Source organism: Gymnoscopelus microlampas (assembly GCF_963454915.1).
Source record: "Gymnoscopelus microlampas genome assembly, chromosome: 6".
In the NCBI taxonomy this organism is placed as follows: domain Eukaryota; kingdom Metazoa; phylum Chordata; class Actinopteri; order Myctophiformes; family Myctophidae; genus Gymnoscopelus; species Gymnoscopelus microlampas.
Window position 1 is genome coordinate 11,416,300 of NC_139943.1, and position 26,484 is coordinate 11,442,783.

The 26,484-nt window shown below is 41.1% G+C and overlaps 1 protein-coding gene across 1 annotated transcript in view; it reads left to right on the forward strand.

Moving 5' to 3' along the window:
* The window catches only part of plxnb2b (plexin b2b), a 338,202-nt gene that overhangs the window by 208,489 nt on the left and 103,229 nt on the right, over nt 1-26,484 (forward strand). The window contains exons 7-13 of the mRNA XM_084059938.1: nt 1,510-1,956; nt 2,531-2,719; nt 6,243-6,371; nt 8,930-9,030; nt 13,067-13,193; nt 18,772-18,931; nt 23,704-23,815. Of these exons, the coding sequence (XP_083916064.1) occupies nt 1,510-1,956; nt 2,531-2,719; nt 6,243-6,371; nt 8,930-9,030; nt 13,067-13,193; nt 18,772-18,931; nt 23,704-23,815 (1,265 nt within the window). The remainder of the gene's footprint in view (nt 1-1,509; nt 1,957-2,530; nt 2,720-6,242; nt 6,372-8,929; nt 9,031-13,066; nt 13,194-18,771; nt 18,932-23,703; nt 23,816-26,484) is intronic.

Consider the following 26,484-nt stretch of genomic DNA (forward strand, 5'->3'; position numbering starts at 1 on the left):
TGAGGCGCAGAGGTGACCGTGCTTTCTCGGTCGCCGCCCCTGTGCTGTGGAACAGCATCCCACTCTCCATCAGGCTTGCCCCTTCCATCGATTCTTTTAAATCCAGGCTAAAAACATTGTTTTATGCACAAGCGTTCCAATCCCCCTGACACTTTATTGTACGTTTGCTATGCTGTGCATGCTCTTTTTTAAATTACTATGCTTTCTGGTTTTATTATTAATTTTATTATTGTTTGTATTATTGTTGTTTTGATGTATATTGTTGATGAAATGAATTGTGCTGCTGAAATACCTGTATAGCACTTTGGTACAACGAAAGTTGTTTTTTAAATGTGCTCTATAAATAAACGTGATTTGATTTATGTTTAGAGCAAGAAACAAGCTATTGCCCGGTAACATACAAAAAACATTTCGGTGATAGAGAGGGGGGTTACAGTTTGAGACGAGAGCTTAATCTCAAAATACATCTAGGGTTGTCCGATATTGGCTTTTTTACCGATAACCGATATACCGATATTGTCCAACTCTTAATTACCGATACCGATATCAACCGATACCGATATATGCGGGGATTACTGTGATTAGGGTAAGCTTAAATTTCATATCACACACACCATATACAGTAAGAACTCCTGTAACTTATTTATAAAGCAAAAAATATATATATATATTTTTCTTTTTTTCAAAAACCGATACCGATATTTTCCCGATATCGATTTTTATGCTAATATCGGCCGATAATATCGGGAGGCCGATAATATCGGACATCCCTTCGTGTCAGTTCAACATTGAAAAGTATGTGCATCTCAGTTCATGGAGTGAACCCCAAAAGGGGGTTCCCGTCCTGAAAGACGGTTAAGAGGTATTTGGATGAGGAGGGGCTGTGTTGACCAATTGAGTTCTGGCATTCCCTGTCGCAATGTGGTCGTGGCCGTCGTGGGCCCGTTGGATTGATAGTTTTCAGATATAGTATCTCTACCAGAACCATTCAAGGAGAGTTGCATCACCTCCGTGCTCCGTCCACTTCTTCGGGCCAGGTCTTCTACAGCCTTCTATTGGCGAATAGTGACAAAGCCCTGAACCGGAAGTTTACGGAATGCATTGGAGTCTATGGCCGTTTGTAACTATATTTCCAGTTTACATGAACCACGTGGCCGACGCTGTGTCTGCCCCCTCAGTGGCGGAACTCTTTAATATATGGCTCTGGTATCTACTAGTAGCAGGGTTGGTTTTATTTTATTTTATCTCTGTTATTACTGTGGTTATTTTTATTATTCTATTTTTATGGGTTTTTTTAAACATGCAGTGGAGATATTTAGTTTTGAATACATTTAGAAAATATTTGAAAATTACCAGTGAAAAAGGGGGTAGGTGTTTATACGTTTTAGACTTCATCCTACTCCTTTTCGGACATTGTTGTTGTTGTTACCTTCTGTATTGTATTTGATTTGTCTTTTTTAAACATTGATCGAAATAAAACTCATTCATTCTTTCATTCATTCATTCAAGGATGACGGCTTCGTCTACTTCCTGTTCTCGCGGACGCTCGACGGCTCGGACAACAAGAACCTCACCTTCGTGTCGCGGCTCTGTGAGAGCGACCCCAACTACTACTCGCACACGGAGCTGCTGCTGAAGTGTGGCGTGAACAACCGCTACAACAAGGTGCAGGCGGCGTTCGTGGGCTCGCCGGGCAAGGAGCTGGCGCGCACCATGACCGAGTCGACCGCGTACGGCGGCACGGTCATGCCCTTTCACAAGGTGCTGTTCGTGGTGGCGAGCTCGGACGAGGACGCCGGCGACTCGGCCCTCTGCATGTACCCGCTCAACGCCATCAACGAGCGTCTGAGCGACATCATCAGAGCCTGCTACAGCGACTCGGGGCTGATCTCCGGCAAGATGGCCGTAGCTAATCCCTACTCCAAGACGGACCAGTTCTGCGAGTCCAAAAGTGATGTACGGTTCCCTCCACTTTTTTACTTTTACTTCAAATAACAATATAACATAAAAGCACGGACGCAGAAGGGGGGGGGGGGGGGGGGTTGGACATACTCAGTTCCATTGGGGGGAGGGATTCCCCCCCCCCCCCCGTTTTGGGATGAAGAAAAAAGAAAAAGAAAGAACCTCCGACATTTACATCTAACTTCATGGAGTACATTTTTTGTTCCGAATTAACTGAATTAACCAAATGAAAGTAACAAAAACACCCAAAACAGTAACAAACCCGGTAAAAAAAAACGCACATTTTCACGCGTGCATGCTTCCCCTTCGGTTCTAAAATGCCCTCTGCGTCCTTGCACAAAAGAGAGAGTGTGCATTTTGGTTTTTGAGGAATTCCCCTCTGTTTGGTCAATAATAAGACACACCACTATTCATTTCTGCATATTAGTTTTTGCTTTGCTCTCTTGGGACGACTGCAGATCTTGTTATTGCTTAACCCCCATCTCTCTCTCTCTCTCTCTCTCTCTCTCTCTCTCTCTCTCTCTCTCTCTCTATCTCTCACGTCTCACGTTCCTCTTGCTCTCTATAGAAGAACATGGTGGACACCTATAAGTGCGGTGCAGACTTCCTGTCGTCCCCGTTGGCCAGCATGCCAGACTTTGCCCTGACAGCGGAGGCGGTGGTGACCATTAAGGGCCTGCTGACAGCTGTAGCCGTCGCCGTGGAGAATGATCACACCATCGCATTCCTGGGGAACAGCCAGGGAAATGTCTCCAAGGTTCTCTCTCCTTCTCCTCCTCTCCTCTCCTCTCCATAAATAACCAATAACCATTAGTCCAGTTAGGCCTAGCGGCTTGTCATGGAGTTGAAGAGCCTAATTGCTGTTGGGACAAAAGTGTTCTTAAAGGAGGAGTTCACCCAAAAAATTACTTATTTTATATCAATTGCACGCCCCATGAAGCCTTGAATTCATGGATTTATTTTTGTTTTTGTGGCATTCCTAAGCCAACAATTTGATGACCGTGTGTATTTTCCGGTAGGAGACACAAATAATCTACTTTGCGTCTCCTACCGGATACATTAGTCGGTAGGAGACGGGAATCAAATTATTAGCTTAGGAATGCAACAAAAACAAAAACAAATCCATGAATTCACGGCTTCGTGGGGTATGCAATTGATAGAAAACTAGAAAAAGTGCTCCTCGGAGCACAGGTCTCCGCCAGGTCAGGAAGTTTTAATGTTATAATGTTATAATAACTAATATTGAAAAATATAAAATCACACCCAGTGTGAAGTGGGCGGTGTGGTCGTAGTGGTCGTCACAGTGATGGAAGTGGACTTGATTCACTTAAAAAAAAAACATAAATGTGTTTTTTTAAGTGCATAGTCCTATTTATAGGGCTATTCACATGTGTCATGTGTTTCACTAGCCAATCACAGTCCTGAATAGAGTCAACCAGTGTACAATGGTGGCCAATTGTCTGTGTACAGACACAGTGTATAGTCAAGCCAACGGTGCCGGAGATTAGGTGTTGACAGTACTCCTACAGATTTTGTCCAAGTGTCATGCAAATCGGTACACAGTATCTCTATGGTCAAGCCAATGCTGCCGGAGATTAGGTGTTCACAGACGGACGGACACACACACGGACGGACACACACACACACGGACGGACAGACGGAGGGTAAAACATACTCTCCGCCAGGCCGAGTCATTTTTTGGGTGAACTACTCCTTTAAACTGTTCATTCTTGCAGGGCAATGAACGGAACAGATCCTTAACGACTGCTTTTCCGGCCTGCCAAGATGTTGTGTAGATGATGACTCACATCTTATTGTGTGTGCATCTCTCCACATTACAACAGACTCCAGTGAGTCCGGCCTCTCACCCAGTACTGAGCAGAAGTACAGCCTTCTTCACCAGCTTGTTCAGCCGCTTAGCATCCTTGTTGATGATGTCTAATTGATGTCTTAAGTATGGCGGCTCAACTATATGCTACACTTCTAGCATGCCCTTGTTGTGAACTGCTCTCGTTGATCCACTCTACAATACAATACAATACTCTTCAATACTGCAATGTTAGAAGTACATTACAAGTAAAAGTCTGGTAATCGAAATTTACTTGAGTAAAAGTACAAAAGTATTGGCATCAAAATATACTTAAAGTACCAAAAGTGAAAGTAGTCATTATGCAGAATGGCCAATATCACAAGTTTTAAAATGTATGAAAATCTTTTGAAAATAGCACATCTACAAGCTCACAATGCGTCGCTTTGCGATGCGTTGTGAGTATATAGGGCTGAAGTGGTTACTGTATGTTTTGTAATAATAATCTAAATCTGCAAAGTAACTTGTAACTAAAGTTTTCAAATAATTGTAGTGGAGTAAAAGTAAAATTGAAAATTGGAAGAACTCCAGTAAAGTAAAAATACCTCAAAAAAGTACAGTACTTGAGTACATTTACACCACTGTCTTATACGCTACTGCAATGTGCATTTGCTGCACTCAATTCAACTTTACTGTACTTTATTCTGGTTAACTCCTGGATTTTTTAAATATTTTTTTTAATTATTCTTTTGAATAAGATAAAGGAGTAGTGAGTCCTTGTTTAACCACTTAAATCCTATGTACTTAGTTGACTGGGGTCCCTTAAAGGCCCTCTCCTTTTTCCTCCTCTACACAAAAATCCCTTTGACAAAAATAGACATCTAAAAGTTTTCAACTGCTGGTCCATGGACCACTGGGGTTCCGTGAAGTTACTGCATGTGGTCCCTGACCATGCAGCATTCAGTAATGTAGGAAAGTGAAGTTTTCATTATTTTATTTTATTATAATTATTTTGAATAAACATAGACATGTGATATGAGGAGAGTGGAATTGTATACATTATTCATTATCAGTGGGAATTTGAGGCGGCTTGTGTTTCAATTCCAAAAGTACTTCAAGCTTAACTTCTACAGAAGAGGATCACCTCATTAAAATATAGAATAGGTACATACATGAAACACATCCCATTGTGAAGTTCTGGATGGGTTTTCTGGCAGAATTTCCAGAGCGTACAGCTAAAGCCAAGTGTTTTTTTTTTTCGTTTTTTTTTACCTTTGGCAACTGCATATCTCTGTCCCTCTCCATCAATATAAACTGTAGCCAATAACACAGACAGAATCGTTGGCCTCATAGCATAATTGCCTAAATCATATTTTTAACAATTTCAGGAGAGACAAAACAAAACAAAAATCACTTTCTGCCTAAGTCGCCTAGATGACTTAGGCATAAAGTAAAACAATTATTTTTTCCTAAAGCTCCTTACACACTGGGGGCGATTTGTTCATGCGAATAATACTTTAAAAAAAAAAACGTATAAAGTCAATGCAAGCTTCCATGGAGCGAAAAAGCGAAGCGAAAAAGCGTATTTAAATTTTTCGGAACGAGTCCGAATTTTGCGTATATTCGCATAATCGCCGGTGTGTAATGACCTTTAGTCATGTTTATCTGCCTATATTTATATCTGCCTAACTCTACTCTCCTAACACTGCTGATTCATCCTGCCTTATTGCCTATGTCCTCAGCCTGTCAGAATGCTTCAAAAATAATTTCTGCTTAATAAGTCAAGATGACTTTCTGCCATTTCTGCCATCAAGTCATTTTGGAATGTAACGAGCCTTCTTATTGGCTTAGGACAGAGGTCTTCAACAGGGGGTCCGGGACTCCTAGGGGGTCCTCAGAGTTACTACAGGGGGTCCGCCAAATCTTTGTGCGATTTTTACATTAACCACTTCAACCAAGCGTCCCTATTCTGAGGAGAACATTAGCCAAAAATAGCAGATCTACAAGCACACAACGCCTCGCAGCGCGAGGCGTTGTGCGCTTGTAGATCTGCTATTTTCGGCAAAGTGGTTTAGTATAGGGGGGAAAAAGAGCAGGCTAAGTACAGAGTAAAAGGTCAGGTATACTACGTATTGTTTAAGTGCATGGTTACATGTGTGGAAACACACATTAACATGAATCCAACATGATAGTGCTGTGAAACAAGTCTATGAAGCTGCCTATGAAATCTATGAAAAAATAAATATTCGATACAATATATAATGGGGGTCCCTGCTTTATCTCGCTCTCAGCCAAGGGGTCCTTGGGCTGAAAACGTTGAAGACCCCTGGCTTAGGACATAGGCAATAAGGCACAATGATGCAGCAGGGTTAGTAGAGTAGAGCTTGGCAAAAATGTCAATTTGACCAAAAAGTGAGTCCTGCTCTTAGACCTTATACACCTAACATATGATCTTTGATTTTTTCTCCTCCAGGTCCACCTGACGGTCGGCAACCCAGACGTGTACGACAGCACTTCCAGAGACCTCATGGGGGAGAAGGTCAACAGGAACCTTTTCTTCGACCTCAGCCACAGCCACATCTACATCACCGCAGAGAAGAAGGTATATATATACTGTATATATATACGTCTGCCCCGCGGTGCGCTCTGAAACACATCTCACGCTGACTTGTGGCTTTCATTAAAATGGAATTCACAGCATGAGATTTATGTTGCCTGTCCATTAGCACCAACACACATTACAGCTGGCTGCTTGTGAAGCATGGCCAACTATCTGTAGAAAAAAAAGAGTTGGTATTCAATTCAATGCAGATTGACTGTAAATATTGGTTCATTTTTTGTTGGCAGCCAATTACTATAAGTGGTCAGGTGGGTGGTCCGCGTAATTCTCTTTTGATTGATTGAATACATTAACATGCTTATTAATCCATTAAGACTGGTGGGAACGCATCTGTGTAATTTTAAGATGTCTTTGGCCATTCAAAAATAGCAGACAAGCTCATCAGAGTTCCGTGCTATGAGCTTGTAGATCTGCTATTGTTTTTTGAAAGATCGTGGGACATTTGTGCAAATCTTTGAATATATATGTTTTAAAGCTAACATGTTTAACTCCATCTGTGTACAAATGTTCGCTTTAAAAATTTGCACAAATTTAAAAAAAATAATAATAATAAAAAATAATAATAAAAAAAAATATATATATATATATATTTTTTAAAATTAAAAAAAAATTGAATATAAAAATTAAAAAAAAAAGTTTTTTTAAAATGTGCACAAAGTAACGATTTGCACAAATTTTCAAGATTTAAAAAACAATTGCAAATCCTTAAGCTGGGGCCACGGGCTGGGAATGGCTGGTCTATCTGTAGTTGTAATATATGTAAGAGAGGTTGCACATCAGTCAGCTTTCTACCACAAACCATGATGCACTCCCTTATTCTAAACTGTTTGTTGAATTAATTGGCATAGATGAACATGTTAATCACGAGAAGCCATTAAGCTATTAAAGCTGTTGTGCATTAAGGCCTTGATGATTACACTCCGTGTCATGCTTTAATTTAGCTGTTACCACTGCTAATGAAAATAGGTCAACAACTTTCATCAATAGCCCTTCTGATTGTGTAATGCCTGATAAGTCTAATACGTCCAACACCATCATTGTTTCTCAGCCTTTTTTTTGGGCCAGCACCCCCCCCCCCCAATCCTAATATCCAGGTCCCTTAACTCATTCAGTGCCTGACTTATTTCTGGCAGTTTGGCTCCGAGTGCCAGAGCCAAAAATACATTGTAAAAAAAAAAGTGCTTAGGAAACGAGATACAGCCTTTCTCAGTAAGATGTTAAACAAGAAGTGAATGGAGCAGCAAATCTTCAAATCATCATATCTTGGGTTCTGAACATTTTTTCCCATGACATCGGCGACGTCATTGGCACTGAATGAGTTAATAATAATAATACATTTTATTTATATACAAATCTCAAAGTGCTACAGTACAGAATAAAAAAGGTTTAGGTTTAGAAAACATTTAAAAGAGCAAAAGGGGCAAAGAAAACCGAGGGGATAAAACCTTAACGTCCTCCCCCCACACCCATTTAAAATGTAGGCTACGTTTATGCTCTGAAAATGTATGTTTGGTTATTATTGTATCACTTTTATCATTTAGAAAACATCTTACTGGATACCAAATAACTTATTCTACATCATCAAGAATGTGATTATTATTAGCCTATTTCCCAGGAAGGAGAATGAATAATTAGAACTGTCTAGCCTTAAAATAGGACAGGAATGTATTATTTATTTACTGTTAAACAACAGCAACAGTTACATAATGGAACACACTCCAACTGGGTCTCGGAATTGATCACAAAGAACAGTCAAAAAGTTTGAGAACCACTGCTCTAGCGCCACCCTTAGGTCAAACCTTCCATTTGTCCCAAGCAGTGGTGGAAAAAGTACTCAGATATCTAGTTACTTAAGTAGAAGTAGCAATACCACAATGTAAAAGTACTCTGTTACAAGTAAAAGGACTGTGTTCAAAATGTTACTTGAGTAAAAGTACCAAAGTATTGGCATCAAAATATACTTAAAGTACCAAAATTAAAAGTACAAAATGTTTGAAAATAGCAGATCTACAAGCTCACAACGCGTCGCATTGCGACGCGTTGTGACCTTGTAGATCTGCTATTTTCAAATAGCCTAGGTATACAATAGGGCTAAAGTGGTTAATGTATGTTTTATAGTATGATAATGTATATCTGAAAAGAAACTAGTAACTAAAGTTTTCAAATAATTGTAGTGGAGTAAAAGCACAACATTTACCTTTGAGATGTAGTGGAGTAGAAGTAAAAGTACTGAAAACTGGAAATACTCCAGTAATGTAAAAATACCTCAAAATTGTACTTAAGTTGCAGTACTTGAGTAAATGTACTTTACACCACTGGTCCCAAGTTATTTCAGAATCTACAGCAACTATACAGTGAGTGATCAGATCAGGTTAGCTCTCCCATTGAAACGTTGCTATTGGTCTTAGGCTTGTTTCCCACTGTTTTCCTCCAAGAACAAAGAGTGGAGTAGTATTACTTCCTACTGCAAGTGGCTCCTATTTAATGCAGCTCTAAAAGGTTGCTTTATTTAAATCCTCTTTCCTTCCCTGTGGCTGTAGATCATGAAGGTCCCGGTGCAGAAGTGCCACCTCAAGACTGACTGCCAGTCCTGTGTGGCACTGAGGGACCCCTACTGTGGCTGGTGTGTGCTGGAGGGCAGGTCAGCATTGTCACGCACACGCACACACACACGCGCACGTGCACGCAAGCACACACACACACACACACACACACACACACACACACACACACACACACACACACACACACACACACACACACACACACACACACACACACACACACACACACACACACACACACACACACACACACACATTTGAATTCTTTATTTATGTCCACATAAATACAAGGTCTAAAGCAGGGGTCTTCAACGTTTTCAGGCCAAGGACCCCCTAGCTGACAGAGAGATGAAGCAGGGACCCCCTCTATGTTGTATAAAATTGAGTTTCAGATAAACACTTGCTGCTCTTTTTTCCCTCTACACCTATAACTCTTAGCCAAAAATAGCAGATCTACAAGCTCACAACGCCTCGCAGCGCGAGGCGTTGTGAGCTTGTAGATCTGCTATTTTTGGCTCAAGTTCTCCTTAGAAAACGGATGCTAGGGTTAATGTAAAAAAAAAAAAATCATATCACACAAAGATTTGGCGGACCCCCTGTAGTAACTCTGAGGACCCCCTAGGGGCCCCGGACCCCTGTTGAAGACCCCTGGTCTAAAGGACACAAATACTGGTAGTGCAGTTTGACACTGTGGGTTACTACGGCATACGTGCCGACAAAGGCAATCACAGTTACAGTTATACACACACACGTAGGGCCAAACAGTCAGTATACAGCTTAAGGGTACAGATAGCAGCGCCGTCTCCAAATAGCGCGACTGCCAATGATAGCTGACACTGAGCAATATTTTGCGAGCGGTTTGGCTTTTCTCTTTGAGAGACCAGCCATCTGAAGGCCTCTAACAACGAGCTTATGAACATGGCCCAGGCTGCCAAATATGAAAACTAAAAGTTTACAGTTGTAGCCCAGCACACACACACACACACGCACACGCACACGCACACACACACACACACACACACACACACACACACACACACACACACACACACACACACACACACACACACACACACACACGCGCACGCGCACACACGTCTGCTTTAACCACTTTAACCCTTGCGTGCCTAATCTGGGTTTGATGGCATAATAGGTGACCATTCGGTGAAAAAGCGGATGCTTGTAGATCGGCTAGTTTTGCTATAATATGACACAACGAAGTATGTAGGGTTTAAGTGGTTAAAGGAGTAGTGGACGCCAAAAATGACTTATTTTCTATCAATTACACACCCCATGAAGCCTTGAATTCATGGAGATTTTTTTGTTTTTATCGCATTCCTGAGCCAATAATTTGATGACTGGCGGAGTCTCTTGCGGAGCATCTTTCTGCCGGTCATCAAATTATTGGCTCAGGAATACGACAAAAACAAAACAATCTCCATGAATTCAAGGCTTCATGGGGTGTGTAATTGATAGAAAATAAGGCATTTTTTGGGTGAACTACACCTTTAAGCATCTCTCTCATGCATACACCGCCCGCCCACACACACACACACACGCTCGCAGGCACCTGTATAAAATGGCAGGGTATTTGGCTTAGTGTTTTATGGCCGCCTCTCCTCCGCATCCCTCAGTGTTTATGTCCCACCCACCTCCCCGTGTGTCTCCCAACGCCCAGAGAAATTAACCCATTAAGACCGGGAACGCGTCTGTATCATTTTAGATTTTTTAAGCTATAGCCTATAACCATTATTTTATACTTTGGCTATTCAAAAAAATAGCAGAAATAAAAATAGCAGATTTTTTTTTTTGTGCGTGAAAATGTGTGCAAATCTTTGAATATATATATATTTTTTAAACAACAACAAACAATAACTAACATTTTTGCTTCTGGGGGTCCCTGGAACAAAACTTTTTTCATGTCAAGGACCCCCAAAATGATATGTATTTGGCCGTGGACCCCCCCATCTCCAAATATTTTGTTCCAGGGACCCCACCCCCAGGAGCAAAGATTTGAGTTAAAAATGTTCGCTTTAAAAAATGTATATAGTCTATATAGCCTAGCCAAAGAGTTTTTTCAGGATTTTCTTCAAAAGATCTACAAGCTCGTAGCGCGGCACTCGGTGCCGCGCTACGAGCTTGTAGATCTGCTATTTTTGAATAGCCAAAAGCATAAAATATGGATAAAGTGGTTACACACAGATGCGTTCCCGGTCTTAAAGGGTTAAAGCAGTTTGTCAGGCTCATGTGGAGACGGCGGTGGCCGGTGCAATTTACTCTTCATCAGCCCCTTATTTATCAAGCCCCCAGAGGGGGTGGGAGCACACTGGAGCCCATTACGTGTCATGTCGTTCTGACGGATGCAATCAGGAAATGGAAAAAGCCTGTCATCTGCCACATCCAGGACACGGGGGAATTGAAATGCTTAATAAGCAGCAAACTGGAAGAAAAGAGAGAGAAAAAACACGCTTCTTCACTGTTTTAACCCATTAAGACCGGGAAACGCATCTGTGTCATTTTTTTATTTCATTGGCTATTCAAAAATAGCAGATATATAAGCTCATAGCACGGCACCGAGTGCTGCGTTATGTTGTAGATCTGCTATTTTTGAAAAGTTGTGCAAATCTTTGAATATATATATATTTTTAAAGCGAACATCTTTAACTCAAATCTTTGCTTCTGGGGGGTCCCTGGAACAACATATTTTGAGATGGGGGGTCCGCGGCCAAATACATCATCATTTTGGGGGTCCTTGACGTGAAAAAGTTTGAGAACCGCTGATATTATAGTAACATATACGTTTTTTTCAAAGAAACTGTTAGGATTTAGAAGACATTTTGTTGAATCCCCCAGAAGCAAAGATTTGAGTTAAAAAATGTTCGCTTTGAAAAATATATATATATATTAAAAGATGAGCTTGTAGATCTGCTATGTTTTAATAGCCAAAGAAATCTAAAAATGACGGTTTTAATGGGTTAAGAACAGGAGCAGTGAAATGAGACCCGGCTGTCAGAGCGATGCGGTGAAGTTGTCTGGTGATTTTCAACAGTGAATCTCTCAGATCAATACACTTATTATTTTTAATTGGTAAAACCCCGGAGGAGGACATGGTCCTCTTAGCTGGAGGGGCGGTACTACTTTAATGTTGTTGATGGGTTCGCGGGTTTGACGCGCAACGGCGGAGTCGGTACAGCCGCCCGCCGCCCATAAAGGACTCGAACGCGGGTCCAATAAAAGAGGCCCAGCCCCACCATAACAACACATTTTATTTTGCCTGTCTGTGTACTACGCCCAGTCCAGTATACCTGGTCTCCAAATGAAGGGGCGAGAGTTTTTTTTTTTGCCAGTTAGATGTGGTTGACATAGAGCATTGGTTCTCAAAGTGGGGTCCAGGGACCCCCAGGGGGGTCCTTGGTGGGGTACCAGTGGGTCCCACCAGCAAAATTAGCGACTTTATATAAGACTTTGTAGATCTGGTATTTTTTTTTAAATCACGAAAATGTGTGTAAATCATTTTTGTAAAAGGCGAACATTTAAAAAAAAAAAACACTTTGTTTTTATTTTTCCATATAGTGCAGACAAAATACAAGCATATGACATTATGTACGACATCTTATTCCCCCAATCCCCCACCCTCCCACCAAGGTCATAACAAGACAAATGACAAGACAAAAAAGAATAAATAATAATAATAATCACTTGACAATAAAGAAAAAGACAAGACAAACAAACGGACAGACAAACCAAACAGTTTAACTTTTGACAGAATATGTTGTTCCTTTCAGGTCAAGTTAGACAGTTCTATTATTGAAAGCAATGAATACAAATAAAATGAGAAAATACATATTTCGTATCCAGCCGTCTATATCTTGTAGGCCTCCAGCCAGAGGCCGACAGTCAGATTTTGTTGGGCGTTGTCAATTATACAAGGGAGTGTGTATTCAAGTGAAAGGTATTTTTAACACAAATCTTTGCTTCTGGGGGTCCCTGGCACGACACGTTTTCAGGTGCCGGTCCGTGGCCACATACATATGATCCTATAAAAAAGGTCTGTGAGTGAATCGGTTGCATTAGAAGATGCCTGATGCCTCTCTCTCTCTGCCTTGCTGTCAGGTGCACCAGGAGGTCGGAGTGCCGACGGGCAGAGGAGAAGAACGTGTGGCTGTGGAGCCCCAGGCAGGAGTGTGTGAAGATCGTCTCCTTTCATCCCTCCAACCTGTCCTGTAAGAAGACCCAGCAGGTGAGCTATGAGCCCAGGCTTCAGCCTATAATAGGCTCTATGCACAGCCAGGGACGTGCACAGATAGACTCTAGGTGGTGCTCGAGCACCTGCCCTTTGCCCTCTTGACCTGGAGTGCCCTTTTGAAAAAAATAAAAAAAAACGTTTTTTTTTTTTTTCAGTTTACAGCAGGGGTCTTCAACAGGGGGTCCGGGACCCCTAGGGGGTCCTCAGAGTTACTACAGGGGGTCCGCCAAATCTTTATGTGATATGATTTTTCTTTTTACCATAACCACTCGAAACCTAGCATCCCTTTTCTGAGGAGAACTTTAGCCAAAAATAGCAGATCTACAAGCCCACAACGCCTCGCGCTGCGAGGCGTTGTGGGCTTGTAGATCGGCTATTTTTGGCAAAGAGGTATAGGTGTAGAGGGAAAAAAGAGCAGACCAAGTAAACAAAAAAAAGTATAATTTACTTGAGCACCTGCCCCTCAAAATGTCTGTGCACGCCACTGTGCACAGCACCCATATTGGAAAGAAATGGGGCCTCTTCTTACTTCCTTCACAGGTGTTACCAATGATACTAATGAAGGCTCTGTTCCATTCTGGCTCAAACAGAGTCAGGGTGCTGATATTGTGCATGTTGACTCACTGGAAACACTCCGCTACACCAGTGGGTTTCAAAGTGTGGTCCAGGGACCCCTCATGGTCCCTTGAGGGCATCCAAATGGACCCCTTGCGGGTGTGTGACTCTGAGAGTTATCGTACACTCTCAGAGTTATGGGGGTCCTTGAAATTAAAAGGTTTGAGAACCACTGTGCTACACTAAATGGAACAGAGTCTTCATTAGAATCATTGGTAGCACTCAGTGGTGGAAAAAGTACTCAAATGTTTTACTTAAGTAAAAGTACCAATACTGCAATATAAAAATACTCTGTTACAAGTAAAAGTCCAGAATTCAAAATGTACTTGAGTAAAGTAGTAAGTATTGGCATCAAAATGTACTTAAGGTACCAAAAGTAAAAGTACTACATATTTGAAAATAGCTTAAGTACAAAATAAGGTTAAAGTGGTTAATGTATGTTTCATTATATCATAATGTATATCTGAAAAGTAACTAGTAACTAAAGTTTTCAAATAATTGTAGTGGAGTAAAAGTACAATAGTTGACTCTGAGATGTAGTGGAGTAGAAGTAAAAGTATTGGAAATTGGAAATACTCAAGTAAAGTACAAATACCTCAAAATTGTACTTGAGTACAGTACTTAAGTAAATGTACTTAGTTACTTTCCACCATTGGTAACTAACACCTGTGGAGGAAGTAAGGAAGAGGCCCAATTTCTTTCCAATATGAGCCTATAACGCACGGGCTGCCGAACGACGGGTGTGTCCAACACAACCGCAAACCCTTTTATTGTCTATACGTACAAAGCCCACTAGACGCAAGCGAGCCTGCGTCCACGTCCCGTCCCGTCGTTCCTTTTACGCAACTGTTCTATTTCCAGTCACAGTGTCATTTGCGCGTCACAGTGACAGCGCCATGAAAAACGATGTGTGTGTGTGTGTGTGTGTTGTCCCTTCAGCGTGCCGGCCTGCGGGGAGCACAACGCTTCCAGTTGCCGCCATGGGCGCACTTCGTGTGCATCAATATCAATACGGCATCAATTTCCTCCTTCACACTCCTTCTCTCTCTCTCTCTCTCTCTCTCTCTCTCTCTCTCTCTCTCTCTCTCTCTCTCTCTCTCTCTCTCTCTCTCACCCACTCCATCTTTCGGTGTGCCTTTTGTTAAATCACTTGTTCTAATTTGTTCTGCTTTGTATGGTTGATTGTTTAGTCTGTTCGTGTGGTGTTTGTTTTGAAATGGACCACAACAGAGACAAGCTGTGGCTCGTTTGTAATTAATCCATTTTGGCGCTTTTAATTGGTCCTATTGTGCTTTTTAATTGTTGCCAATATCCTTTGCTATTCTATGCTATTCTACACACACACACACGTTTGTATTAGTATACTCGTGAGGACATTTTAGGACTGCGAGGCGTTGTGAGCTTGTAGATCGGCTATTTTCACAACGTTTGCCTCTTTCTTATGTAACTTTTGACAATTTGGCCAATTTGGTTTTAAAAGGTTATTTAAGCCATTAAGACCTGGAACGCATCTGTGTCACTTATTTCTTTGACTATTCAAAAATCTTGAAAACATTTTCTTTTTTTTTTTAAAGTTATGGGGCACCAATCAGGGCCCAGTATGCAAATATGGGGCGGGTTTATTATCACCAGAGGCTTTTTTTTATGTTTCACCCCTTGGAAATGCAGGTTCCACACCGAGATTCCAGACTAATATCGACGCAGTGATATTAGTCTGGCCATGCCAAGGCTAACACACACACACACACACACACACACACACACACACACACACACACACACACACACACACACACACACACACACACACACACACACACACACACACACACACACACACACACACACACACACACACACACACACACACACACACACACACACACACACACACACACACACACACACACACACACACACACACACACACACACACACACACACAGAGAGAGAGAGGGCCGGAGTAATACAAAAACATTTCCATTGTGAATCAGTTACCCCTGACTCTCAGACTTTCTGCTCTGTATTGATCCAGAAAACTCTGAGCCGGCGTATAATAACCGACTGGTTGATTGCGCTCTCTCTCTGTCAGAAGATGGAGAGGCTCTCTCTTACGCTCTCACAACTTTTACTTCATTTCTCTTCCTCTCAGACTTTTTTCTTTTAAACCCATTAAGATCGGGAAAGCATCTGTGTCATTTTAGACTTCAGCTATATTTATATAGCAACATACGTTTTTCAGAAAACTCTTAGGATAGGAGTCATTTCGTCGCAGAAACCTCTTATCTCCATTTTCTAACTTTTTTGTGTGTGTTTTTTTTTCGTAAATTTGATCAACCTGCGTCACACAAAAGTAGCTAAAGTAGCAGATCCACAAACTCCCGCAACGCGTTTTGAGCTTGTAGATCTGCTACTTTTGCTATTTTTTAATTTGAATCCTGAAAAGTAACAGCTCTCAGGTCTTAATGGGTTAAAGAAGATGTTTTTTAAATAGTGACTGAGTAGAGGGACAGGGAAGGCAGCAGAGAGACAGAGAGAGAGAGAGAGAGAGAGAGAGAGAGAGAGAGAGAGAGAGAGAGAGAGAGAGAGCATTGCAGCGTATGGCCTCGGGACGGATTCAAACCAAGGTCATTATAGTTAACGAAAACTAATGAAATAACGAAAGCTAAAATTGAAAAAAAAGTTAACTGAATTATATATAGACAGACTAAAACTAACTGAAATGATAGACAAAATGCCCTTCGTTTTCGTTTTGCTCGTTGATTGTCCAACAGTAATTGAATATATATATATTTTTAAATTATATTTTTGTTGAGTTTTTATTACAAAATACTTACTCTGACCTTTTTGAATCCTGCACCTGACAAATAACCCAAAGTATGAAAAATACTAAAAATGTAAACTAATAGAAACTAGCAAACCCACACTAAAAACGAATTAAAACTAAAGTGAATTAGTCAAAACAAACTAAAACTAAACTTTAATGAAAAATCCAAAACTATTATAACCTTGATTCAAACCCGGGCTTGATTGGACCTTGACTTGGTACACACTCTACCAGTTGAGCTACCGGTCGGGGTAACCCTTCTTCTTCTCTCTCTCTCTGACTTTATGCTAATGTTCCCATCATACCTATCTGTCCTTGTCTTTCCCAAAGCTACATTTAGCTCAACCCATACAAGGCGCACTTGTATATCGTGTTCTCAACCTTGCGTCTCTCCTCTGCTCGACTTGGCGTGGTGAGATATTGAAATAATCAGCCAAGAGCAAGTGCTGAGATAATTGAAATGCCGTCCAAGAAGTGCACGCACATCCAAAAATAAATCCCCAGCACAGACGGACGGGTGTCTGGATAAAAAAGGACACGTAAAGCTGATGGAAAAACACACACACTGTTTTAAAAGCTGCCAGAATAACTTTATTTACTACAACCTTTTGACCTACTGTACAGAGCCTCGTAGGGTACAAACATGAACCCAACATGTATAGGGGTGAATAGTATATCGTTGCAGTCGGGCAGAAACGATTTTTCATATCAAGGTCCATTATTTATGCGGCATTTGAACCACGGAACCACCATTTGATGAGATTTAGACTCTCAGACACCAAAACTTCAATATTTTGTCATTGTTGGATAAGACTTTGTCCACAATTCCATGCTGTGTTGATGTTGGTACCATAGGAGAGATAAGAAAAAGAAGAAGGAAGTCCGCACACTGTTCTCAAGCTCCAAGAAACTCACTTTTTATTTTTGCAACGTTTCAATCTTCTAGGTCTTCATCAGGCAAATATTTGCCTGATGTGGGATGTGCACACAACATTCTCTTTGAACCATAGGAGAGATAACAGGCCAACGTTGAACAAAATACCAATTCTTCTTCATTCTCCAATTCCATGGTTCTCAAAGTGGGGTCCGGGGACCCCCAGGGGTACTTGAGGGGGTTCCAGGGGGTACCCAGCTAAATGATGGACAGGAACCAAATGGACCCTTATGGGTCTGTAACTCTGAGTTAAATTAACATTGATTTTACAATATAAATTGGTCCCAGAGGTAAAATGCCATTAAATGGGGGTCCGTAGCCTAATGCATGTCAAAGTGGGGGTCCTTGAATTTAAAATGGTTGAGAATCACTGCAAGAGAGCTGTAGAAATCTTCTCTTATGGGGGTCCCTGGCATATCTTTTCAAATGGGGGTCCATGGGAAGTGTCAATTTAGGGGTCCTTGACATGAAAAAGTTTGAGAACCACTGCTCTAATTGTGTAAGACTTCTTGTAGACTAAGCAATGCTGATGTCTAACAATAATTTAACTCTTGAGAGCGTAAAATGAAACCAAATGTAACCGTAAGGGTCCATTTGGTTTCATTTTACGCTCTCAAGAGTTAAAGATTTACCTTATAAGGGTCCATTTGGTTACCAACTCTTCCATCATTTAGCTGGTGACCACCTGGAACCCCCTCAAGGACCACTGGTGGTCCCTGGACCACTGGCTGAGAACCACTGCTCTACTTGATCATACTACAGTGTCACACAAAAGCATCAATAGCAGCAGATCCACAAGGTCGAAACGCGGTGCGAAGCGACACGTTTTCAGCTTGTAGATCTGCTACTTTTGCTACTTTTGAATTTTAATCCTGAAAAGTAACAGTTTTGGACATAATGAGGCTTCCACCCGACAGAGACGATATAGAAATGGACAGATCTAACTATCAGCGTAATGAATGGAGACATTGCTGCTAAAATCGGCATTTCAAAAAGACGATAATCAATGATTTCAATGAAACAATATCAATGTAATGATCAGCCTATAGGGTCAACATTCATAGAGTCAAATAAACAACAATGAGGGTAAAAAATAGAGAAATAGAGAAAAACAGATCGATATCGGTGTGCGGTTCAGCTATAATTGAAAACGCCAGCATCCTTAATGTCTCCTTTTGCCCTTTTTTGTCTTTCAGGTTCAGATCAACATCCCCTCCCTCCCCTCCATTGCCCCCACAGACAGTCTGCGCTGTGTCTTCAGCTTCTTCAGAAGCGTGGGCAAAATGACGGAACCGGGCCAGGTCTCCTGCCATCTACCCAGTCCAGATGTGATACCGCCTACACCTGAGGACCAGGGTATGACCTTTAATAAAGCCTGATTTACGTATATGTGTGTTATGGTGTCTCTCGCTGGCAACCTACAGTACATTGTGAGTTTGTAGATTGGCTATGATGTTTGGTGCGTTTAAGCATCATCATGCATCTGTTTTGATTCATAATAGTACTGTCTGTGGTAACACTTGGTGATGAGTACCTGTAGCCTCTGTTTTTGTGCTGAAAGGCTAGTGTAATGTTAAGCACAATCTCTACCAATCCCAAAATATTAAAGCCACAAGAGACATGTAGAGAGCCTCTTCCAACCCTCTTCGCCTTTTGTAAAATCACGGTAAACCATGTATTATTGCATGTATTATAGATTTTTTAAAAGGGTTACCAATATGGCAATTAGAGTTCTCAAATTCTGACCGAACCCGACAGCCGGGCCGGGCCCAGAATCTATGCTTATTAGTCTGGCCGGGCCGAGCCCCGGTTTCCGTGAAGAAAAAAAAAAAGAAAAGAAAATCTGTTACCCCCCAAAAATAAATTTCAACTGCCCCTAGTGGCCTAACGGTAAGGCCGACGGAAATGGCAGTGGATGTGTTGGATGCAACTCAAAGTCAACTTTACTCACGTATCTAGTTTGTGGCCGTCCAACTGTCCTACCCTGTGATATTAAAGTCTAACGGGCGACATTGGCCAAAACTCTATCGAATTTCGGCCATTATCTCTGGAACGGAAGGTCCAATCTGCTCAGTTTAAAGCTTGTTGGATGCGTGACTTCGAGGACATGGAGCACACGATGACACCTTTTCGGGTCTTTTGAGTTTTCGGGCCTAAAAGTATGGTAATTGTTCGGGCCCAGTTAGGGCCAGGCCTTAATTTTCAGGCCCGTTGAGAACTCTAATGGCAATATGATCATCACAATCACAAACGTATACAAATGAAAACAGTTTTCAATGACAATTTCACTACAACAATAATTTCTACAAGATAGTAAGCCCCTGCAACTGCAAGCACAAAGACATAGCTTTTAAAATCCTTTTAATAGGGATGTCCGATATTATCGGCCTCCCGATATTATCGGCCGATATTAGCATAAAAATTGATATCGGGAAAATATCGGTATCGGTTTTTGATTTTTTTTTTTTTTTTTTGCTTTATAAATAAGTTACAGGAGTTCTTACTGTATATGGTGTGTGTGATATGAAATTTGAGCTTACCCTAATCACAATAATCCCCGCATATATCGGTATCGGTTGATATCGGTATCGGTAATTAAGAGTTGGACAATATCGGTATATCGGTTATCGGTAAAAAAGCCAATATCGGACAACCCTACCTTTTAACTATACTTATAAAGCACTACATGGGGCGCGCCCCGCTTTATATCACCGACCTACTGAACCCCTAAGAGCAATGTGAGATCCCTCAGGTCCTCTGACAAAGGCCTTGTGGAGATACCCGCGACCAAGCTCAAAACAAAGGGTGACCGGGGCCTTTGCAGTGGTTGCTCCCACACTGTGGAACGCCCTATACAGTACCTTTGGCTTTAAAAAGTGCTGAGTCAGTCGACGGTTTTAAGAGAAAGTTAAAAACACATTTTGCTTCGTAAGCATTTTGTCTCATGAAGTTTTTACCTGACTCACTGGTACAGGTCAATGTTTTGTTTTTGTTTAATCCTTGTTGTGTCGTATTATTACTCCATTGGGTTATTATAGTCTTTTTAGACCCGTTTGTTAACTTGTTTATATTGTGTTCCATTGTAACATTGTTTCGAAAGGTGCTTTATAAATACATTTTACTTACTTACTTACTTACAAAGCAGGAGGGTGCTGTGGAAGGCACCGAGGTACATCTGCCTAGTTTAAAAGTGATTTGTAAAACCATGCACACACAGGACGAAACAGAGCACTCCTCTACCTTGCCATATGAAAAGTAAAGTCGTGAATGATGATATACATCCACGGAACGGCACTGTGAATAATGTCCAAACGTTGGCACAGTAATAGTGATATATGTACGGTGCGGTCTTAGGTGTGTTGCTTATCAAGCATTTTACCACGGCACTCAGTCAATCAGAAAGAAGGACTGGAACGATTTGTTTTATTTATTTATTTAATGCACCGGTATCAGATTGGTACGCTGTATCAGTGGTGTAAAGTAACTAAGTACATTTACTCAAGTACTGTACTTAAGGAGGAGAAATACGAGGAGAAATACGGACAAATACAACCAATAATAAATGCATTCATCCGATTTCCCAGTGGTGGAAAGCAACTAAGTATCTTTACTCAAGTACTGTACTCAAGTACAATTTTGAGCTACTTTTACTTTACTGGAGTATTTCCAATTGTCTATACTGTTACTTCTACTACATCTCAGAGGCAAATAATCTACTTTTAACCACTGCAATTATTTGAAAACTTTAGTTACTAGTTACTTTGTAGATTTGGATTATTGTTACAAAACTGTATGTATATTTTGATGCCAATACTTTTTTACTTTTTTACTCAAGTACATTTTTAATACCAAACTTACGTACTTGTAACAGACCATTTCTACAATAGGGTATTGATACATTTTCTTAAGTACAAAATGTGAGTACTTTTTCCACCCCTGCGATTTCCACATACTAGACACAACTAAAACAGCAAAAAAAAAACATCTGTAAATGGAGCCTGTTAGATCTCACGTAATTGATGCTTTAGATCCATCTGCTACTGAGGCAGCCCTTTAATTGTTCTCATTGCACTGGAAAATTGGCAGCCTACATGAAACTAATTGAAATGCATCATGTTACGTAGGCAGGCTGTGATTTTCCAGCACAGAGAGAGAGAGCCTGCTCTAGTCTCCACACACAGAATGCATCAGGATGTGTTAATGTCATATTTCCACTCCTCATAAATAGAATAACAGGATTCACGTTATTTATATACCGTATAGGCAGAGAACGCATCTGTATCATTTCATATATATTCTTTTAAGCGAACATTTGTAAAATATTTTGTTCCAGAGACCCCAAGTAGCAAAGATTTGAGTTACAAATGTTCGCTTTAAAAAAATATATTTAAAGATTTGCACACATTTTCAAGATTTTTCAAAAATAGCAGATCTACAAGCTCATAGCGCGGCACTCGGTGCCGCGCTATGAGCTTGTAGATCTGCTATTTTTGAATAGCCATAGAAATAAGAAAAATGACACACGTGCTGCGTTCCCGGTCTTAATGGGCTAAGCGATTCGTCCATTAAATAGTAACTATTTACAGATAGTGTGTATTTTAGAGATATTGAGTGATGAAGCTTTTGGTCCCGAATGTTTTATGCAGAGGTTGTTCTTGTATTCTACGTTCTTCTGTATTCAAGGTATAAATGATGAATGGAGACTTTCACTCATCATTACATTTGTACCCATCCTATCCCCTGTATCTAGAAACACGCGCACGCACGCACGCACACATACGCACGCACACGCGCCTTCAGTGCAGTGTTTCCCGAACGTAGGGTCCCATTGTGGGTTGTGGACCCATTTTTATGGGACGCAACGAGTAAATATCCAGTTTATTTATAAAAACACGACAACCGCAACAACAACTAAACATCTTCACGGTTTTAGAAATAGGGCTTAAAGGACCCCCTCAACCTGTGTTCATATAATTGGTCCTCACTAACGCTCATTATAAGATGGCACCATTTCTGTCTATTCACTCGGTGTCTGACATCATTGGCGGGCAGGTTTGGTCATTTCAAACCAGATTAAAAAATATGTATTTTGTTTATTGATGCAAGAACAATGGCTTCTATTTCAGCGTGCTAAGTTTACAGGAAGAGAAAGTTTGTAGTTTCTATTAGATTAGATAAGATGTCTTCATTACAGGGGTCTTCAACAGGGGGTCGGGACCCCTAGGGGGTCCTCAGAGTTACTACTACCCCTAGCCTAGAGTTTTAACCTTAACCACTTGAACCTAGCTAGCATCCCTTTTCTGAGGTGAACTTTAGCCAAAAATAGCAGATCTACAACCTCACAACGCCTCGCGCTGCGAGGGTCCTTGGCCTGAAAAGGTTGAAGACCCCTGCTTTATTATCCTCAAGGGAAAATAGTTTTGCTTGGAATCCCCATCGATGATGTCATTGGGTAGGCAGGTATCTGAACTTGTCCACCAATGAGACGCAGCAGAGTGAGTAGATGGAAATTGTGCCATCTGTATCTCAGATGACACGATTTCCCTCTCAGGGCCAAAATTACATTTCTGATCTTGTGCGATATCATGAACCATCCAGAGCTCTCAGGTCATCTGGGATAAAGGTCTGCTTTATGTCCCTATAAACCAAACATAAACGTGGGGAAGCAGCATTTAGTTTTTATGCACCACATATCTGGAACAAACTCCCAGAAAACGGCAGGTCTAAAGCCACTATTACTTATTTTAAAACACAACTGAAGACCTTTCTGTTTGCCACTTCACTTTTCTTTTGTCTTTCTCTTCTGCACTGTAATTGTATCTGTTTATGTGTTACTTTGTTTGTTCTATGCATCCTAATGTCATTTTATAATTGTGTTTCCTTTCCGTGATGTTCTCTGTAAAGCACAAATTGCCTTGTTTGTTGAAATGTGCTATACAAACAAAACTGCCTTGCCTTATGCCATTTTATTATCAGCATTGGTGAGTGAGGGCCAATTATCTGAAATAAGGTTGAAAATGGAAATTTTTATACATTCGGGTCCGAGGGGTCTTGAGGTGAAAACGTTGGTCTAAAGTGTTATCTCTGAGTCTGAACCCACTCTTTTTTTTGCCGCTGTGCCCTTCTAGACTTCGTGGCGGTGCCCATCAAGGTCATCTTCAACGAGAGCGTGGAACTGGCGACGCGGGAGTTCAAGTTCTATAATTGTGCCGCCACTGTGAAGAGAGCTGCCAACACCCCGTGAGTCAGCCATCCCTCACTCTCTCTCTCTCTCTGTGTGTCTGGTCTCCAGCTGTGCCCCCCCCCCACAGCTGTCAGGGTGGAAACCTTGTATGTAAAAAATATATATTACGCTTTATTCCCATGACAGTGGTCAGGGTTGCCAGATCTGCTGATTATAATTTCCCCGCAAGATTTTATTTGAAAATAGCCGATCTACAAGCTCACAACGCGTCGCATCGCGACGCGTTGTGAGCTTGTAGATCTGCTATTTTCAAGTAGCTGATGTACATGTTAAAGATGTTCATGTGGCCCATAGTCGCTTCTTTTGGGCTGGTTTTCCTAGACCTGGTTGCTTGTTTCTCTTACAGAATCTGGCAACGCTGACAGTGGCATGAAGAGCAGTGTTCAAACTGCCTTCTTCAGAGTACCCTGAAGAAGGCAGTGAGCCGCTGAAACATTGATTTTCACACGGGATCACGCTTTAGTTTTACTGACATGTTGTGAGCTTGTAGATCCGCTATATTCACTACTTTTATGCGACACTCTTAATTTACAGAAAAAAAGAATGTTAAAAAAGTTTAGATATGGAGATACAAGGTTTCAGCCCGACTGAGAAAATATTTATATATATTTTTCTATGTGTTGACGAATATTGGGCACGTAAATGGTTTGGCACTGTTGTAATTGATTTTGGATGAAGACAAAAAAAGATTGACGATTCAGACTCTTATCCACTTAAACCCCAGGCATCCGTGTTGTGGAGAAAGCTTTCGCTGAAAATAGCAGATCGTACAACATCACAACTTGTGAGCTTGTCGATCGGCTATTTTCGGCGAAAGCTTTCTCCACTATAAACGGAAAACAGAAAAGACACTCTGTTTAATGTGGAAAAGTACAAAATATGTGCATGAACGAGCTTAGTGAACCAGAACCCAATGGGTTTGTACAGGAATGGGGCGTGTCTGATATGAATGAATGAAATGAATCAAGGTTCAAGGTTGTACTTTAAGCATAAGTAATAACAATAGAACAAAAGAAAAACGTGCAAAAAGAGCAAAAAAGAATGAAAAGAGCATCATCAAATCAAATCAAATGTACATGTGCATAAAAAATAAAGAAAAAACACTTGATATATGTTGTATACACCACCAGCATTTTTCTCCAGTGGCTGTCACCTGACTTTGTGTAAACAACGTCACAGTATATTCTATATACATGCCGATAAATACAGCAGGTGCAGCAGGTGCAGTTCAGGCATAGTATATGAATGAATGAATATCAACAAAAGCACACAAAAGCCAGAGTAAATACCCCTTCAAGGAGTACCTCTTGCACCACCACCACTTCCACCAAGCGCCACCATCACGTGACAATAAACCTGATGCAAATGGATCGCACAGCAGCCACACAGATGAGACTGGAAGGCTTTTTGTCTCTGTGTGTGTGTGTGTGTGTGTGTGTGTGTGTGTGTGTGTCTGTGTGTGTAATTTGCGACGCTTGACTGATGGCAGGATTGAACGCACCTCTTGCATTTTCTAAACCCTTTTGTTTTATTATCTCCAAGCTGGTGGAAATTGCTTCCGTTTCCCTTTCATTAATCAAAAAATGAAATTCGATCTCTCCCTATGTGTTTACCCCCCCCTCCCTCCCCTCTCTGCATTTTGTTGGTGGTGGAAACCTTCTAAGTCCAAAACTGTTTCATTTTTTTTATTAGTATCTGCGATTTAAAATAGGGACAATATTAGATCTGCAAGCTCACAACGCCTTGCATAGCAAGACGTTGTGAGCTTGTAGATCACTACTTTTGTGCGACACTCTTGATGAAATAGGGGTATTAGTTGACAAAAAAAGAAAAATACATAAACAAAATTAATATGGAGATACGACGTTTCTGCCCGACAGCTACGATTCCTTCTTTATCCACCTCTCGCAGCAGCTTCCCGTACACACACACACACACACACACACACACACACACACACACACACACTTTTTGTTTCTTTGTTGTCCTCCTTCAGAGGAAGTGATGATGAACGAGCTTTGTTCATGGGAAGTCGCACAGATCCATTTCACTGTCAGCCGCATGGATTTTAGCGCCGGAAGGTGTCGTGATGAGTTTGCATGTTTATATATTTTATTTGTTTGCGCGTGCATGCATGCATGTTTTTTTTTTCTTTTTTTTCGCATGGACGTACATATATGCATAATTAAATTATCCCATTCAATCCGGGAACGCATCTTCTAAATCATAACTGTTTCTGAAAAACGTACTGTATGTTGTTGTGGTGCTTAAACCTTTTCATGTCAAAGACCCCCAAAATGATATGTATTTGGCCCCGACCCCCATCTCAAAATATTTAGATCCAGGAACCCCCCCCCCCAAAAGCAAAGATTTGAGTAACAAATGTTCGCTTTAAAAAAAATATATATTCAAAGATTTGCACAAATTGTCACGATTTTTAAAAGAAATTGCAGATATACAAGCTCGTAGATCTGTGTGTGTGTGTGTGTGTGTGTGTGTGTGTGTGTGTGTGTGTGTGTGTGTGTGTGTGTGTGTGTGTGTGTGTGTGTGTGTGTGTGTGTGTGTGTGTGTGTGTGTGTGTGTGTGTGTGTGTGTGTGTGTGTGTGCGCGTGTGTGCGTGTGTGTCTAAACATTTTACACTGTCTATGAGAACATTCCATCCATG